The 19,811-nt window shown below is 42.0% G+C and overlaps 1 protein-coding gene across 1 annotated transcript in view; it reads right to left on the bottom strand.

The window, feature by feature from the left end:
• Positions 1-9,196: 9,196 nt before the first annotated feature.
• Positions 9,197-19,811, bottom strand: part of Sobp (Sine oculis-binding protein) — a 104,042-nt gene continuing 93,427 nt past the window's right edge. The window contains exons 4-5 of the mRNA XM_065227095.1: positions 10,946-11,263; positions 9,197-10,882 (exon numbers count right to left, since the gene is read on the bottom strand). Of these exons, the coding sequence (XP_065083167.1) occupies positions 9,537-10,882; positions 10,946-11,263 (1,664 nt within the window). The 3' untranslated portion in view covers positions 9,197-9,536. The remainder of the gene's footprint in view (positions 10,883-10,945; positions 11,264-19,811) is intronic.

Here is a 19,811-nt window from a genome sequence, read left to right as displayed (position 1 = left end):
GCTGCAACTAAGGAGTAGCAAATTTCATATTTGTACGTTTTGTGGAAGTTGACATTTGTGGTCTTGAAGTTTCACGCTAAGGCTTCTTTGGAGTATCACCTTAATGTCACAAAATGCTGCGCAATATCTTTTAGCCGTTCACGCGAGCCCTTACGACATGACTATAGGATAGGACTCAGTAGTTTGCTCTTCGTTTCTTCAGTTAAGGATTTGGGTGTTATCATCGACTCTAAAGTCAGATTCAATGAGCACATCTCCATGATAACTGCTAAAGCATTCGCCACATTAGGTTTCTTGAAACGAAACACAAATGAATTCCAGGACATCTACGCGCTGATATCACTATACTGTGCTCTCGTCCGCAGTCTTCTAGAGTATGCTGTTGTTGTATGGACACCCTTTCACGCTATTCAAGCTAACAGAATCGAAGCCATTCAGCAAAACTTCGTAAGATACGCTTTACGTGTTCTGCCCTGGAACGATTCGGTAAATGTGCCGCCTTATGAAGAACGGTGCAGGCTGATTGACCTGGACACGTTGGCAGCAAGGAGGAAACTACTTCAGCGACTCTTCGTGTTTGGATTGCTTAACGGTGACGTGGATTGCAACTCTCTTGTGAGCCAAATCTACATCAATGCTCCTCAAAGAGTTATACGTAGTTACACGCTTCTGTGGCAACCTACCCATCGGACCAACTATGGATTCAACGAACCGTGGACTTTGTGCAGTCGTGTGTTTAATGAAACGTTTGATGTATATGATTTTAACATTAGTAAGTCTACTTACAGACATAGAATTCGACACCTAGCCTAGAAAATATCTGTACAACATTATGTTGAAGATTTAATTAAATAAATAAATAAATAAATCTCGCGGGCTTCTCGCGGAAAACAAGCATGCTCGTTGATTCACAAACAATGTTGCATGCAAGAAAAACCGAATATATAGAAACGTCAAAGTGATCCGATGCCAGCGCTGCGGCGAGCAGTTCGCGGAAACGATAACATTCAAACCAATCATCAAATGCGCAAACGATGATCCAGAATGAAGAGTTACGTCTGTTTGTCTGTGGTACAATGATAGAGGAAATGCTTTACCAAACCAGAGCGTCTGTTCACCGTGGAGGTGCGACTCAAAACGGTGTCTGTTATCCATGTTAGGAACGGCAGATTACCGTCCTAGTGCCAGCGTGGGACTCTTAACAGGGCTGTGCACGATGGTCCCCTGGCGAGACCCGGGGGTTGGGGCAGACCCAACAAGCCGCCCTAGAAAAAATATAAAGTTGCAAATACCGAAGAAAGAAATACGGATCGGAACAATCGGCACAAGCTGAGAATTAAGGGCCGTTTCTTCAACTACAGCATCGTCAACGTGCACTGCCCACACGAAGGGAGATCCGACGACTAGAAAGAAGCGTTCTATGTGCAGTTGGAGCTGGTGTGCGACGGTTGTTCACAACGGGACGTCAAAATTGTCATCGGCGACATGGAAGCTCAGGTAGGACGGGAGGCAATGTATAGACCGGCAATCGGGCCAAACAGCCTGCATGCCGTATCGAACGACAACGGCCAACGATGCGTGAACTTTGCATCCTCTCGGGGTATGGTAGTTCGAAGTACCTTTTCCACCCGCAAGGATATCCACAAAGCCACCTGGAGATCGCCTGACCAACACACAGAAAACCAAATCGATCACGTTCTAATTGGCGGGAAATTTTTCTCCGACATTATCAACGTCCGCACGTACCGCAGTGCGAATATAGATTCGGACCATTACTTAGTTGCAGTATGCATGCGCTCAAAACTCTCGACGGTGCATAACACCCATCGAAGTCGAACGCCGCGACCCAACATTGAGCAATTACGGGACGCCGGAGTTGCTCAGGAACCTGCACTACCCACGGAAGAACAGCTTAGAGGTAACTCTAAGACCAAAAGGTCCCGAAGAAACGTGTTCAACTTTTTGGCTCGGCTCTGATACTCTCTTCGGTCCCAAGCTAATCGATGCACCCCTCGAAACATAGGAAAATCAACGAACCCCTAATTTTATTTGTCAAACTTTCATAGCGAATCAAAACATACATAGTGTAGTACTAGGATTTCGGTTAGTACGTTAATCGATTTGCTTGGGATCAATAGGCTAGTCAAGTAGTGAGCCAATTTTAAATCGTTACTTTCCACCGGTCGGTGCTACCACGGACCAAATTTTCGCGATTTGGCAGATTCTGCAGAAATGCCGTGAATACAACGAGCCCACACATCAGTTGTTCATCGATTTCAAATCCGCATACGACACAATCGATCGAGATCAGCTATGGCAGATTATGCACGAGTACGGATTTCCGGATAAACTAACGCGATTGGTCAAGGCGAGGATGGATCGAGTGATGTGCGTTGTTCGAGTATCGGTGACACTCTCGAGTCCCTTTGAATCTCGAAGGGGGTTACGGCAAGGTGATGAACTTTCGTGTGTGCTATTCAACATGAACTTTGGAACTTTGAGACGATGGCGGAAACGTACATCAAACTGAAGGCTGAAGCTAGATGGTTTGGACTTGGCATCAACGCATCGAAAACGAAATACATGAGTGGAAGAGGTTCTAGGCAAGATAATGTTAGCCTCCCACCCCAAGTTCAGATTGACGGTGACGAAATCGAGGTGGTCGACGAGTTCGTGTATTTGGGCTCACTGGTGACCGCCGAAAATGATACCAACAGAGAAATTCAAAGACGCATTATGACAGGGAAACGTGCCTACTTTGGACTCCGGAGGATGCTCCGGTTGAATAAAATTCGCCGTCGCACGAAGTTGACTACCTACAAGACGCTGATTAGACCGGTGGTCCTCTATGACCACGAGACCTGAACTATGCTCGTTTATGTTTTCGAACGGAAAGTGTTGCGTACCATCTACGGTGAAGTGCAGATGGATGGCGGAACGTGGAGGAGGCGAATGAACCACGAATTGCACCAGCAGCTGGGAGAACCATCCATCGTCAACATTGCAAAAATTGGGCGACTACGGTGGGTTGGGCACGTCGTAAGAATGCCGCACGACGACCCAGTGAAAATGGTTCTCGAAAGCGACACGACAGGAACAAGAAGAAGAGACGCTCAGCGAGCAAGGTGGACCCTTCGCAGACTACGAGGCTGGCGAAGTGTGGCCATCGATCGAGTAGAGTGGAGACGAATACTTCCGACAGCAGATGACAACAAAGCTTTAGCCTGGTTCGTAAGGTATGGTAAACTCACGTTTGGGTTCTCATTGGCCTTGTGGCTTCCTTCATTTGAAAGTTGTTCAGGAAGTTTTTTTCGTCTGATTTCCCCAAGAAGGTTGTTCCAATTTTCCCCGGACAGTTCTTCCTAGTTCCGGAAGCTAGTTCCAGTTTTATTAGGATGTTTCTTACGACTTTCACCGGAAGATTATCCTACTTCACATGTAGGTTTCTGAAGGTTTTCCCTCAGAAACGTTTCAGGTTTCCTCCGGGCGTTTTTTTTCGACATCATCTGTCAGTTTGTTCCAGTCCATCAAGGTTTCAAAGAATTCTACACGGTCTACAGAACTCTCATAAAACCAAAATTATTACTTGGGAGACTTTGTTTATTCTGGCTGCTACCGCGAGATTCTTGCAAATTATCCGAGGGGGGCGACACATCTAAATCTCAATTCTAGATGCTCCAAAAATCTCACACTACCGAATAAATCTTCGAAAAATCTTCTTTCATTTCTCGCATCTACTTGCATCGCGCATCATCTTTTTGCAGGAAATCTTCAAAATCGCGATAAATCTTCTTTTTATCTACTCAGCTAGCCACAGCAAAACACAATATTTCCTGCATCGTAGATAGAGTCGTCCCCCTCGAAATTATCCTGGAATCCTACTGACATTTCCCGAAAGCCTTTTAAACCGCTTATCAAAGTTTCCATCAGCGTCCACTGGAAATTTCTTTTGATTTATTAATACATCTACATTAGGGTACTTCATTTAAAAAAAAAATGGATTTCTGATAGACTACCCTCCAGTTCGATTCATAACTCCAAAATAGAAAGCGTGTGATAAAATGTAAATATTGGTGAAGTTTTAGAGGTCGCGCCATTGATTTGAATTTCGTATGCAAAGCCCTTGATTTATTTGAAATCTGGGTATTATAAAAGGTTTTAGAATTTCTTAGAAGGATCTCTGGCTTGAAGAACAATAACAAAAATTGGCATGAAAAAGGAATTTGAAAAATCCATGAGAATTCCAGGTTTTTCCGAGAGGTTGTCAACTTGAGTATTTTCGATTCATCTACCCGACTTGAAAAGGTGTATTTTGTATTTTTTCGTATTTTTTTTATTTTTAAGTTTTGTGTATTTGTGTATTAAAGTGTTTTAAATTCATTATGAAATGTATTTTTTGTGTACAAAGTATTTTCGAGATATTTTTGAGTATTTTTATTACGGTATTAGGGTTTAAGCGTGTACGCATTAACGTATTTTTTAGTATATTTTCCAAACCGGGCTATTCTGCGCGGCGTGTGAGGTGAAGTAACAGTGAAGTGATGGTGAAGTGACAATTGTCACCTCGGGTGAGGTGACTCTTCATTTGATTTGCACGGAGAGTCACCTCACTCGAGGTGACAATAATTGTCACTTCACAAGTGAGAGCGTGTAACCTCACCTCACACGCCGCGCAGAATAGGCCTGAAAGTGTGTGTGTGATTTATGAAATTGATCGCTCCTCGGGTTTTTCCAAAAATAATAACATTCTCTGAAGATATCAGGTTTTCCCAGGTTTATCCAAGTAGTGGGGCTTATTACAGATGTCACTTCACGGTGAAAACTTGTCACTTGTCGTCACGGTGAAGTGATTCCCATTTGATTTGTAAGGCAATCACGGCTCTTATTCTGAGTTCACTTCCTTATCACCGTGTAGTGACACCCGTAATAAGGCCCAGTATACAACCTGGATTGGTATATGATCCAAACCCACCGAAGAGTGCGATGGATGCTGCCGGCCACCCATCTTAATTTCTCAGCTGTTACAACCAATTGAACTGATTTTTTGTATAAGATTATGTCAACCAGAAACTAGTCAGCTCAAGGGGTAGGTCACTCCGCACACCAATATTCGGTCATCTTTTTTGCCTGTGTGCCGATTGTGCCGGTCATAGAGCAAGCTGCGATTGTTTGTAAAATACCCATTCCGGCAACCCGGTATTTCTGACATCTTGAATGTTTTGGTTTGAAATCGCAAGGATAAAACGGATTAAGGGTGACCCTTTAAGTGGCGGGTGTGCGCAGTGCTGGTAGCAGGTCACTTTTTAGTGACTTGGTCACTATTTTGAAGCCAGTCACTAAAAAGTCACTTTTTACACCAAAAAGTTACTAAAGTCACTATTTCTCTAAAAATAGTCACTAAAGTAACTTTTTCACTACTAAAATAGAGGAAAATTTAAAAATACTAACAAAATGTTTAAATTGAGCACTTGGCACTAAGAAAGTCTACAGTAGTTTTAAACAAAAATATATTTATATATATATATATATCTGTTAAAACATTGAAAATTTTAACCAGGGACCAGTGAACCGCAAAACTTTAGAACACCAGGAAAACGTTTGGGAAATGCTTTCAATTTATATTAAAAATTGGGGAAAATATACCTCCTTTCCCAGAAAATAAATGGTAAACCTTGGAAACTTTCCAAAGGTATTTGTCTGTGATAGATTTTCAAAAGTTTTTTTAAAAAATCCAAAGTAAATTTCAAGGGAATTTTAAAGGATTCTAAGGATGACACCAAGATATATCAGAGATGAATACCAAAGTACAGACTACGAAAGTCTCATGTAAAATTAAGTGCTCTGAGGACCGATTTCTTCATCTCCGCTTAAATCTTAAGCCAGGTTTACCTATATAGTTAAATTTGGCTTAACACATACGACCGTCGCTTTTGATTATTGTTTAAATTATTAGAGACGCAAAATTCAGCTCCGAAACAATTTTGGAAATAATTTCAATATAATTGAGAGTGCATTTTAACGAGAGTTCTGAGAAGAATTCCATGATGATTGGATGAGGATTCTAGGTCCAATTCTAATAAGGATTCAAAATTAGTTCTGAAATTTTGCTTAGCTCTGATGAAAATTCCATGAAAATCCCGGGAACTCCAAAGATGGTCTCTGCGGATATAGTTCTAAAAGAATTCTGGGGTGATTTCTGAAGATACTTCCAAGCGAATTCTAAAGAGTTCAAAATAAATTCCCAGAAGAATTCCAATGGAATCGAATTTTGAGGTTTCGATCTCAAAAGAATTCTGAGAAGAGTTTCAAAGTTATTCTGTGATGGATTTTTGGTTTTGAGAATTATGAGGAAATACAGTGGGAGTTCTAAGGAGATTTCCAATTAAATGCAAGGGAGAAGTCCAAGATTATTGTCTACGCAGAAATTAATGATATTTCTGAGGATAATTGCATTGAAGTTCTAAGGAGAATTCAAATAAATTTATAATGGATTTATGTAAGAAGAAATCGAAAATAATCTAATTTAACTAATGATGTGTCATTACTTCATGCGTGAATTTAACGATTTACATAGTCGGAGATGCTTAACGTCAAATATCATACTAAAAGAGGAGATTTTATACGATAGATGAGCAGATTAAATTTGAGAGTTGATAGTTCCGTTATAGCACGGCAGTGTGAAAATTGTAGAAAAATTGGACAATTTTGAGGAAGGTACGAATCGCGTAGTTGTTTACGTCAGATGGCGACTTGAGTGTGAAACAATCGATAGAACTGTTTCCGCACATCGAAGGTACATGAACAAATCGGCAATCATTCCTTTTGCGAGTGGTGGCAGGGAAAACACCCCTCACCATCCATCATTACCGGATGAGCTTGGTAAAGGAGATGCTCTACCCGATTCATACCTTCCTCAAAATTGTTGTTTGTTTGCTTACTACTTTCTATATACAAATTTCACATTGCCGTACTATAACGGAACTATCAACTCTTTACTTTCATCTCCTCATCTATCGTATAAAATGTCCACTTTAATTCTGATATTTGATGTTAAGCATTTCCAACTACGAAAATAATCTATTTCCAAGAATTTTGTTGATTGTTCTGCAAAGAATTTCAAGAATGCAATATTATTTTTGTAAAAGCTTATTTGCCTCTAAGTTTAAGAGAAAGGAAATTATTCTAAAAAAGTTCTTGAGATAATTCTGAAGAAATTCTTTGAAAAGTTCGTAGCGAATTATCAAAATTATCTACCTAGATATATCAAAATTTTAAACATTTCGAACGCAGAATCAAATTCAAGATCATAAAATTGGAAATTACTATTTGATTGTCATCATGTATAACGTTAGCAAAAGTAAATTATTCAAATCACTTCAAACGCTCTTCACAGGAGATTCCGTTATGAGATTCGATTAAATTAGAGGAATTTATGAAATTTGATTTTAAGTTCCATGACATAAAAACTTTATTTCAATATCAAACCGTGTTTGAATTTCTAAGTTACCATATAAATGGTTACTTATTGAGTATTTACAAGTCACTATTTGGTCACTATTTCCATAATTTTAGTCACTAAAGTCACTACTATTATACCGCATCAGCACTACCAGCCTTGTGTGCGAAATTGTGGCGTTTTGTGTTCCATAGGGCAATAAAAGTCCTGTGTTTTAGTGTAAGGCCTTCAAAGGCAGACCAGAAACCTAGCTTTTCGTGATGTGAAAAGCATCGGTCTATCAGCGGCCGGAAAGAGTTGAAACCAGTGGGGAGCATTGTTGGAGACCGACTATAGAGGATGATGAATAGACTTCTTTAGTTTGTTTTGTGGTAGTTGCAGCATTATTTGAATTAAAGGTACTAATGGGGTACTAACTGCCTCTTTCTCTTGAGACCACTATAGAACCTACATCTATCGCGACGGAGTGGGCCAAGAATGATAAAGTAGTGTCGAATTCCAAGGTGCTGAAGCGTATTGAAGGCAGATTGAAATCCCCCATCAATGAGCATATTATAGCGACGCCGATGGTGTAGTGGTAAGCGTGATTACCTCTCACCCCAGCAGGCCTGGGTTCAATCCCAGTCGGTGCCGCCGGGATGTTCTGAGGCATAACATCTCTGATCACGCCTTCCTTCGGAAGGGAAGTAAAGTCGTTGGTCCACGGTTCATGAGTTGATGGGTCGATAGGTAGGATCCCGGTGTGGGAGCTGCCTTCCTTGCGTCGTAGCAATGGTGCTCAGCACGGAAAACAAGATCGACGGAAAACAAATCAAGGAAAAAAATGAGCAGATTATGGATAGATTTTTGATTAATTTTCTAAGAATATCCCATGCTTTGAAAATGATCTCGGGGGCGTTGAAGCCCATGCTGTAGGTGGCTGACTTCCCTGTATGGTTGTTGTAACAGTCATGGCCATTGACGGCCGGGGGTTTGGTTACCTTCTGTTAACTGTCTGCGGCAGACGAAGACAAACCACGTTCAATGTTCCTTTTCGTAGCGATTTTCACTATTTTATTTCAGGAAAACTTCTTTTAAACAGGGAGCCAAATCAACGAATGAGGAAAACAAATCACTCCACACAAAACTGGCTACTAATGTCGTTTTCGTTTTTGCGGTGTAGCACTAGTGTAGTGTAAGCAGGAATAAGCGCGAGTCTTTGACAGCTCAACATCATTTGTTTGTAAACAAAGTGCATTCTATATCTACACCCTAAAATATTTCGGTGTACGGCAGTGTAGCACCGGTGTAGCTACACCGCAAAAACGAAAACGACATAAGATTTGCTATTGATTACCACGGTAACAGGTTGCAGTAGTTGACGTCGAAACGCCTTGCGATGCCCGAGCAGAATCCACGGCAGTGTTGGCAACAGTTGTTCTTGCCACACAATTATACTAATTTAAAAATGGTACTGGCTCAGAAAGCTCTCAATTAATAACTGTGGAAGTACGCCTAGAACACTAAGTTGAGGGCTGGCATTAAGTCCAATTTAAGACGAAATAATGCTAAAGAAGATAGAATGCTTTCAATGACTGGAAGTGCTGCAAAGAACACCGGCAAAACGCCTTATCAAGTAAGCACTCCAAAATTGCAATCACGTGTTCGTACAAATATTACTTCCCACAATCGCATAACTGTCCCATATAAATAGGAAATCAAGCAAAGATAACTACTATAGGCAGATTAGCTGTGACGTTTGAACGAGGCGCAAATCCCGCTTGAGCAACAAAATAAAGATCCTTAGCAAGTAGGACAAATCGAAAGTGTGATAAGCTTAGAAAAACATAATCCCAGGCCTTCTCCATTTGTCAAAAAGTCATGGCCATTTTACGGGAAAAAAAACCTAATCCCGAATCCAGAGTTCTTTGTGAAACCACACGCATCTTTGAGCCGCATCGCGTAAAACATCCAACCAAAACCACCACCTACTACTTTTTGTGCAATACCCATCGACTTTCAGTTAAACAACGGTTGCACAAACTGCTGTGACGCAGTTCATCTGTTACCCTACGACCTAAAACCTACCGGCTAACCGATATTAACCTTTAGCACCTGCTGAATCCTCCTCCCTAGCCATCAGCTCCTCGTGATGATCCACCAATCGTTTCCTTTTCCTCAACGGTCTGCTCCGTTCCACCATCTCCCGGCAGTGGTCCGCTTCCTCTTCCTCGGGTGATCGCTTCTCCCTAACCTTTCCCGCAGTCCTCGAACCCCCTACACCGACCTCCGCCGCCTCCTCCTCCTCCGCCTCCTCCATCCGCCTAATATTCAAGCGAGTAATTTTAAACTTAGGTAACTTGTGCTCCGGACTTCGGTCCGCTTCGTCTGGCTTTGAATTCCCGGCGGCGACTGCCTCCAGCGAGTAGCTACTTCTTCGGGTGGTCGCTAGTTCCCGTTCCTGTTGCCTTCGCTGATCATGGCTGACGGTGGTGAAATCCAGCGGACAGTCTTCCGGATCGCTGACGTCCTCGCGGGTATCGTTCAGTGGTGATTCAGCTGGACGATGTACCGGTGACTGACTGACCGCCGGTTCCACCTTGGGTGATTTGGGGTTGGTCGCTTTGAGGAAATCGATCAGAGGGATGGGAATTGGTATCGGTATAGGGAGAGGTATCACGATTGGACAGGGAACTAGGATGGTAACCGGCGGGACGGGGAAGCCCAGCATCGAGTGGGGTTGACGATTCGATGAGGGATCTAGGTTAGGTAGGGGAGTTCCAACTGGTGGCGGTGGTGGCATGGCATGTTGATTTGGTGGGGATCCAAATCGAAACATGGGATTCATTGGAAAGAACGGTGGCCGCAGACCCGGATTCGGTGGGAATTGTAGAAACTGATGGGGGATGTTGAGTGGTGGTGGCCGAGGAGTGTTTGGAGATTCCCGATTTTCGAATTTGGTCGGAGTGAGCGGGTGTGGTAGGTTTGGCATTGGCATGCCAGCGCGTAGATCCTGCACTCCACCGCTGGTGACGGTGGCTGGTTTCGATAGCATCGATGAACTGCTGGATGTCAAGTTGTTGTTTAAGACGCTGGAATTGTTATTGTTGTTGGGTTGAGTGTAGTCCAGTTTGTGATTAGAGTTTCTTCGATTCTGAAGAACGGTGTGCTGTATGGGACGGAGTCCGGGACGGCGTTTTCGATTGGCCTTGGCACTACTTCTGGCCGTCGGGGATTGAATGTTCTTCGACAGCAGCTTCGAAGCAGGTGCTACGGAGATCATCGGTTTCTTGGGAGGTGGCGGTGATTGCATCACAGGAGACGGTTCCGGTGATGGACGCATCGCTATCGATGGCGCTGGAGACACTGACTCGGAACGATCCGACCCCGGAGATGCCGATCGACTTTTACAGTTTTTCAACCATAGGTCCGGGGTTATTAGGCTTCCTAAAACGAATCACAATGCTGTAACTTCTGAACATGTAAAACTATAGTTCACAATCAAAGTACCTGTCGAAGCGTTCTTCTCCTTCAGGTGTGGATTCAGATCCAGGTGAGCCTGGGTTTCGTTGCAGAATATTTGCATCTTGTACTGATTGAGACACTTGTCCGAGCAGAACTGCAGCTGCGTGACACCGTCCTGGAAGTCCACGTAGCTGACGGCATGTCGTACGTGGCGGCACCAGTCGCATGTTTTGGCCCGCTTGAACGAAGCTCGACGGCTTTGCGAGAAGCACGATTCCGAACAGAAGATGGTTCCCTCCGTGGTGCCGAGAATTCCGGATTGCCCGGGAGGGACACCCCGCCGACACCACTGGCAGATGGGTTCTGAAAAGAGGAGAATAGGATATCAGTCATGGTGCAAAATTCAATAAGCAGTATATCTTAAGAGGTGTTTGGTTCCGGTTTTTTTAATTTTTTTTTATTTTGAGGGTAGATAGGTAGAGCTCAAAAAGTTATGAAAAAACCCACCGCATCTCTCTTGCGGTATTGAATATTTCTCAGTTTCAGTAGAATACACAACGAGAAACAACCGAAGAATCCTGAGAGCTGAAGGGTGATAAGAATGTAGCTGGGATATGTAGGTAGTGGTTATAAGTCGATATCGCTTTTATTTCATTGCACTCGCAGGTCTTCTTCTTTTCTTTATTTAACGTCGGTCTCTGTTCCGCAATCTAGTGCCAATCAACGACGCCATCCATTGGAGGATCACTCGCATCCATTGGAGGATCACTCGCAGGTCAGCTGCGGTGCAATTGAGATAAATGCATGCGTAACTCAGATACCTTTGTATGCTGCTGTGAAGAGGCTAGCATCCGCGCCTTTAGAGAATCTCCACCGCTGGTTCTCATTTCGGTCTAAGAGAAGAGGTGACAATACGGGGGCGAAAATGAACCACTTTTCTGTCAAACGTGAACCAGCTCCTGATTGGCCGTTTTCATGTGCGCAAGATAGAGATAGAGATTTATAAAGATAGAGATAGAAATAAAAGAGGAAGAAGCCAATTGTCACCTCTTCCTCTTAGATTTCGGTCGTTTAATGACGCCCTCAACGGGTCTCTATTTAGTTTAGCAACCCGACAAAATCCGATTTCCCACCGCTGGGTTGATATAATATTATAGAATCTCAAATTTCCACCACGGGTTGCCAAATCATATCTTCAGCTTGTTTTAATCAAGGTGACTACATAGAGGTGTTCTAATATGTCAAATTCATGATTCAGCCATGTTGGATTTTTGTATGGGACAGCGACCGAGTTTGTTTACAATTTGCTCTAAAACGGAACTCCCCCTCTCTCCTCGCCCATATAGTGACAAAGCTGTATCCTATACTATACCCACAATGGTTTTAGTTTCCTTTTTAGAGGGTTTGTTTACTTTTGCTCTCGATGTCGTTCTGTTGCTGTTGCTGCTGTTCGTCGGATTTCGTTTCGTCTGGTCGGAAATTCCCGTTCAACTCGTTTCTGGTCGGATACATCATCACAGATAGCTGCTTCGTCCATGGAGGTGAGTGGCGTTATTTCAATTACAATATTATAATTATAGTACAGGACATTCGAAGGTGAATCCCAACAGGGAACCCAAAAGTGAATCCCGATTGGGAATATAGAAGATGATCCCGATACCAAATCGCAATGCGGATTCCGAAATCAAGAACGGATGGCGACAGGAAATTTAAAACAGGATCCCGACAAAGAAACAATGTGGATCACAATACGGAATCTGAAGGCGAAACCCGATAAAGAATCTCAACGCCGATCCCGGCAGGGAATGCGAAGGCGGATTCCGACAGGGAATCCGATGGTAAATCCGCATACCGATCCAAATGTGGGTCCCGAATACGGATCCCGATGGGGAATCCTAATACGTTATGTCGTAAGGACCAGTGTTTCGAATGGGCAAGGAGGACGTGCCAATCATCGCCTCTTATAATTCAATAATACATTAAAATAGGGGAAATGGCTCTAATGTTAGCCTATGGATCTAATATTTGGCCCCTTCGCTACAAATCTGCTATTTATCAATTTTATCTAGATGAACGCGTCGTTGGGACGGTACTAATGGATCTTTTTGGTCGCTATTGAAAATTTAGTCGATTGCTGAATTTATGTATGGGCCCAAATTAGAGGCATATAGGCCAACATTACATACATTTCCCCTGCGTTTGACGTTTGATCCGTCTAAGGTTTCAGTCAATACACGGCATTTACCGTCGGGGCCAATTTGAAGTGAAAACTTGAATTTAACGAAGTTCAAATGTTCCGTGCGAAGAGCATGGAAATCGGAAGTGGTGCAATAGGAGGAACCTTTTACTTCTTGGCATTAAGCTGGGAAATTTTAGTAGAATTTTGCCTGGATCATTCTCATCATTCGTGAGCATATCAAATTGATTGTTTATTTCTGTTGCGCTTAGGTACAAAGGCGGCAGAACTAAGTTTCTCCAAATCGACTTCCAAACAGATTACCATAAGAATCCGAAGGATCGAAGAGGAATTTTCCAAGTCGATGGCCAAGCAGGATTACGTCGAGTAGGGTCCAAACAATTTGTTGTTGCTTTACGAGCAATCGCACGTTGTACTTTGTACAATACATGTGGGCTAGCTGTCCTCCTTGGAATATCTCGTGATTCTGACCATATAGAAGATTACAGTCTTCGGAAAATTTGTTCAGTTGGTCAAGAACTATTGGTTGGTAGACAGAAGTTCAGTATTTTCTCACTACGCGGCGCTGGAGTCCAAGTAAATTGTGGAATCCTTGCTATATAGGAGGTTTCTGTCTTGGGCAAATTCGTTAAGTAGGTGACGTAGGTTGTAGGTTGGTGAACAAAAGTTAAGAACTATCTCAATTCTTGGCACAAATTCTGAGCTTCTGTTCACCAACCAACAGTCAAATTTGCCGAAAACTGTAACCTTCTATACATACAGGATCCCTAGGTATAGCATATTCAGGAAATTCACTTAAACACTCGCGCCGTGTGAGAAAATTCTTACCTACTGAACATCAACTTCCTTGAGCTACTGAGCACATTTGTCGAAGGCTGTAACCAGTCTGGACTGGATCCCAAGATAGATAATTTTCAGAAAATTAACTTGCATACTAACCTGAAACTATCGAGCAAAATTTACCTAAGACAGAAACGTTCTATATGGCCAGCATCCCAAGATATTCTGGAAATCCACTTGCACATTATCGCCGCGTGGTGAGAAAATTCTGACCTACTTAACAGAAAAGTCATTGGCCTACTGAATACTCTGTATGGCCTTTATTCGAAGATATAGCATATTCAGACAATTCATGCACATTAGCGCCGCGTACTGAGAGAATTCTGAACTTTTGTTAACCTACACACTTAGAAATAACTAATTTTACACGTGATGGAAGCCATCTTTGACATAAAGGATCAGACGTAATCAAATACGTTATGTAAAATTAAGTGCTCCGAGACTGAAAAGTTCATTACTCGACGGAAATTACGTTTGATTGAGTTGAATTGGAACCAATTGTGTCAAATTCCGCATACTACGTGTTCCATTTATGCGGATTAGATTTTCAATGTCCTATATTACCACGCTATTTAGGGTATTATTGTAAAAAAAAATTATGCCATTTTGTTCAAAGCAAGTTTCTTGGTTGTATTGCAAAAAAATGGTAACAGAAAATCCACATGTCTTGTACAAAGCACAACAGCGCGAGTGCTCAAAGGTTAAAGAGCACATTGTGAATGTGTTTTCATACAGCTGTGCAATCGTTCTCCCCACCCTGCGCTTTGGTCAGAGAGCGTATAGGGCGTCGTTGTGCCAATTTGGTCATCATGGCACATTTCGAGTATGAGAGAGTGATTGCAGTTAGATCAAAAGGGCCTGAGAAAAATACAAGCCCTTTCGCGGATTACCCGAAGTTGTGAAGGTATGATCACATACAAGCAGACATAACACTCTTAAAATGTTCATCGAAATCGTTTTTAACGTTCAATTTAAATGTTTCTTAGTTGGTAGTACCATAGAGATAACTCTAAGACTAGTAGGTCCCGAAGAAACGTGCTCAACTTTTTGGCCTAGCGCAAGGGAATTGATTGTGTGCGCCACAAGTGGTGGTACTACCACCCGGTGGAATTTAACGATTTTAAATTGGCTCACTACTTGACTAGCCTATTGGTCCCAAGCAAATCGATTAACGTACCCCATTCTAGTCAAAATTCTAGTACTACACAATGTTTGTTTTGATTCGCTATGAAAGTTTGACATATAAAATGAGGGGTTATTGGATTTTCCTATGTTTCGAGGGGTGAATCGATTAGCTTGGGACCGAAGATAGTACCAAAGCTGAGCCAAAAAGTTGAGCACGTTTCTTCGGGACCTTCTAGTCTTAGAGTTACCTCTATGATCGAACCAGGTACCGAAATTAGTGCCGATGTATCTCCCTCGGAAAACAAGAAAAACCCAGAAAAGACGGAATCTTGTCAGAACCGACCAAGAACGAGCTACGGAAGGAAATTGCTAGTGAAGTGCGGAATGAAATACGAAGCGTTAGAGAAAAAGTACAAGGGATTCCAAAAGAAGCCATCAATGGCGGCAGACCAGCGGAACATGGTGAGACCGAGCCAATTATTATTTATAAATTAAACATCAAAATTAAACTAAATACGCGCTAGGTTTGAAAAGAATATTTTCTAACCTGGAAGTGTGTATGTAGGGGAAATGTATGTAATGTCGGCCTAAGTGTCCCTAATTTGGGCCCATACATAAATTCAGCAATCGGCTAAATTTTCAATAGCAACCAAAAATATCCATTAGTACCGTCCCAATGACGCATTTATCTAGATAAAATTGATAAATAGCAGATTTTTAGCGATGGGGCCAATCTTAGATCCATAGGCCAACATTAGAGCCATTTCCCCTAATACTAATATCCAATTGATAGAGGTAGTACATACATGCGGGGCTTATTGTAAATGAACGTAACCTCGGCGTCGAAATCGTCGCTTGCCAAATAAATGTGAAGAACAAAAATATTTGCATAGCTTTAGTATATGTTCCACCAAGAACCTCAATTATCCGTAGTCAACTCTGGAATCTAGTTTCGATTCTTCCATCCCCAGTATTATTTATGGGTAATATGAACTCCCATGGTACTGGGTGGGGCGATCTATACGATGACAATAGAGCGGCTATTTTTTACGATTTATGTGACGATTTCAACTTGACTATTTTGAACACTGATGAAGTAACACGTATAGCTAAACCTCCGGCTCGAGAAAACCGACTCGACCTATCTTTGTGTTCAAGATCACTATCATTGGATTGCGAGTTGGATTGTCTGTGGAAGGTTATCAATGATCCCCATGGTAGCGATCATTTGCCAATCATCATTTCAATTAAGTGTGGCCCTCAATCTGCAGAACCATCTCGAGTTCCATTTGATCTTACAAGGAACATCGATTGGCAGAAATATGCAACAGCGGTGACAATCGGTGTCGAATCAATAGATACGCTTCCACTGTTCCCGGTTTGGATCTGTGTTCAAACTTAATTCTCACAGCAGCGTAGTTGGTTATTTACAACAGCTTGAAACTAATTATGTTTCAATTAAAAAAACAATTTCACATTATTAGATTTCATTTACATTTATAGTTTCGCTAATTCACCTTCTTTTCTTTCCAGGTTACGTTTGGAGGAGTTTTCCAGTAGATAAATCCGAAAGTGGTACGGTTACCCCACCGAATACTATACTACAGATTACTATAGAACGATTAATTTTAATATATTTAATGCCTTTTGCTGCAACGCGCTTTTGCCATACAAAGTTATTGCTAAGTACCTCAGTTTGTTTATCTTTTGGTTATCCTACTCTATCCATTCTCACGATTCCTTTTTGCTCGGTTCCTCACTGAAATTTGGAATCAAGGTTACATGCGTTACGCAGGTTGCGCACGTCGCAAGGTGTATCGATAGTGCTCGGCGGTGCACACATCCACCATTGGAAGAATATCGATTCCTCGCCGTTTTGATTTACATAAGCTCACTGGGAGCACAAAAAAGAAAAGTTTCAAGTGCGCCCTTCAAAAGGAGATACACCTGGATGGAACGAAGAATGCAAAAATCGTATGTAGAAAAATCTGATGCTATCAAAGCTTTTCGTAGACACAAAACCTCCACATACTTCGAGGACTATTCAATGCTGAAATTAATAATCAAAGCAAAAAAACGCGGTTATTGGCGCAATTTCGTCGAGAGACCCTCACGAAAAACCTCAATGAACACCTTGTGGAGAGTGGCTCGCAACATGCGTAACCGCTCATCTTCGAATGAGAGTGAAGAATACTCCATCCGATGGATATTCGATTTCGCTAAAAAGGTCTGTCCGGACTCAACTCCAGTACAACACATTCTTCAAGAAGCGTCTCCGAGTGGTGGCTCTCTGGGTAGACCATTCACAATGCTGGAATTCTCTATGGCTCTTCTTTCATCGACAACTCCTCACCGGGAAGCGATATGATTAAATTCTATCTTCTGAAAAATCTCCCAGATATCGCTAAAAGACGCTTGCTAGACTTATTCAATTCCTTACTAGAAAACAACATTATACCAACCGGTGGAGACTAACGATTTTAAATTGGCTCACTACTTGACTAGCCTATTGGTCCCAAGCAAATCGATTAACGTACCCCATTCTAGTCGAAACTCTAGTACTACACTATGTTTGTTTTGATTCGCTATGAATGTTTGACAGATAAAATGAGGGGTTAGTGGATTTTCCTATGTTTCGAGGGGTGAATCGATTAGCTTGGGACCGAAGATAGTACCAGAGCTGAGCCAAAAAGTTGAGCACGTTTCTTCGGGACCTACTAGTCTTAGAGTTGCCTCTATGATTATACCGCCTGAATGGAGACAGGTCAAAGTACTTGCCATTCGAAAACCTGGCAAACCAGCGTCTGACCATAACTCATACCGTCCGATTGCTATGCTTTCGAGCATTAGGAAATTGTTGGAGAAAATGATCCTTCGGAGACTCGATCAGTGGGTCGAAACAAATAACAGATTGGGTTCCGCAAGAGCAAAGGAACAAACGATTGTCTAGCGCTGCATTCCACAGATATTCAACTGGCCTTTGCACACAAGGCGCAATTGGCTTCAGTATTCTTGGACATTAAGGGAGCTTTTGATTCGGTTACAATCTGCACAGATGTGGACTTGCTGGAATTTTAAATAATTTCTTGTACAATGTGTTGTCAGAAAAGCAAATGAACTTTTCCCTTGGACAACTGACAACTTCCAGAATTAGCTACATGGGCCTGCCCCAAGGCTCATGTCTCAGTCCTCTTCTTTATAACTTTTACGTCAAAGATATCGACAACTGTTTGGCAGAACAATGCACGCTAAGACAACTTGCAGATGACGGTGTGGTTTCCGTAAGAGGTCCACATGCCGTGGACTTGCAAGGACTATTGCAAAGTTCCTTAGATAACTTGTCTTCTTGGGCTAGGAATCTAGGGATCGAATTCTCGTCGCAGAAAACTGAACTGGTAGTGTTTACTCGAAAGCGGTACCCAGCTCAAATGCAGCTTAATCTTTTGGGCAGAAACATTACTCAATCATTGTCTTTCAAGTACCTTGGGGTCTGATTTGATTCAAAGTGCACTTGAAATACCCATATTACGTATTTGAAGCAAAAATGTGAACAGAGGATCAACTTTCTCCGTTCAATTTGCGGCACATGGTAGGGTGCTCACCCAGGAGACCTCATAACGCATTATAAAACAACAATTCTCTATGTCCTAGAGTACGCCTCTTTCTGCTTTCTCTCGGCAAGAAAATGTCACCTAATAAAATTGGAACGAATTCAATATCGTTGTCTGCGAATTGCTCTCGGTTGTATGCACTCAACGCATAACATGATTCTCGAGGTTCTGGCAAGAGTAATACCCCTCCACAACAATTTCTGAGAGCTCTCTCTCAGAATGCTAATCAAATGCGGAGTGACGAACACACTTATAATTGCAAATTTTGAAGAAATTTTAGAGCTGAGCATACAATCTCGATTTATAAGAATCTACCACCACTACGTATCCTCGGATATGTGTCTTCCTTGTTATACTCCAGACCGTGCTCACTTCACCAATCGCAGTTCCTCAATTGAATATGATCTGTCCATGAAACAAGTGATTCATGGGATTCCAGATCAACTTCGAACTATTGTTATCCCACGTATTTTTACTGAAAAGTACCAACACATCAATTGCGTGAAAAGATATTTTACAGACGGATCCACTGGCTTCGGTGTCTTCAATGAAAACTCTAGCGCCTTCCGCAAACTCCAGTAACCTTGTTCCGTATATGTTGCTGAGCTGGCAGCAATCAACTTCGCATTGGGGATGATTTCCAACATGCCCGCAGACCATTACTTAATCTTCTTGGATAGTCTCAGTTCGAATGACAAGAAGATTTCCTTTCAAAGGTAAGGGAGCAGATGAGTGTGCTGGTCGAAAGATCATATATGATTACCTTTGTATGGGTCCCGGGGCTGGTAGCAGGTAACTTTTTAGTGACTTGGTCACTATTTTGAAGTCAGTCACTAAAAAGTCACTTTTTACAACAAAAAGTCACTAAAGTCACTATTTCCTTTAAAATAGTAACTAAAGTCATTTTTTCACTACTAAAATAGAGTGAAATTTAATAATATCAACAAAATGTTTAAATTGAGTACTTGGCCTTGGCACTAAGAAAGTCTACAGTAATTTTAACAAAATATACAGATCTGTTTAAAAATTGAAAATTTTAACCAGGATGACCAGTGAACCGCAAAACTTAAGAACATCAGGAAAACTATTGGGAAATGCCTTCAATTTCGATTAAAAATCAGGGAAAATATAGCTCCTT

This window comes from Ochlerotatus camptorhynchus, unplaced genomic scaffold, assembly GCF_037179485.1.
Source record: "Ochlerotatus camptorhynchus isolate MF236.1 unplaced genomic scaffold, CSIRO-AGI_Acam_v1.1 ptg000022l, whole genome shotgun sequence".
Classification (NCBI taxonomy): Eukaryota; Metazoa; Arthropoda; class Insecta; order Diptera; family Culicidae; genus Ochlerotatus; species Ochlerotatus camptorhynchus.
This window is presented reverse-complemented; position numbering and strand designations above follow the sequence as displayed.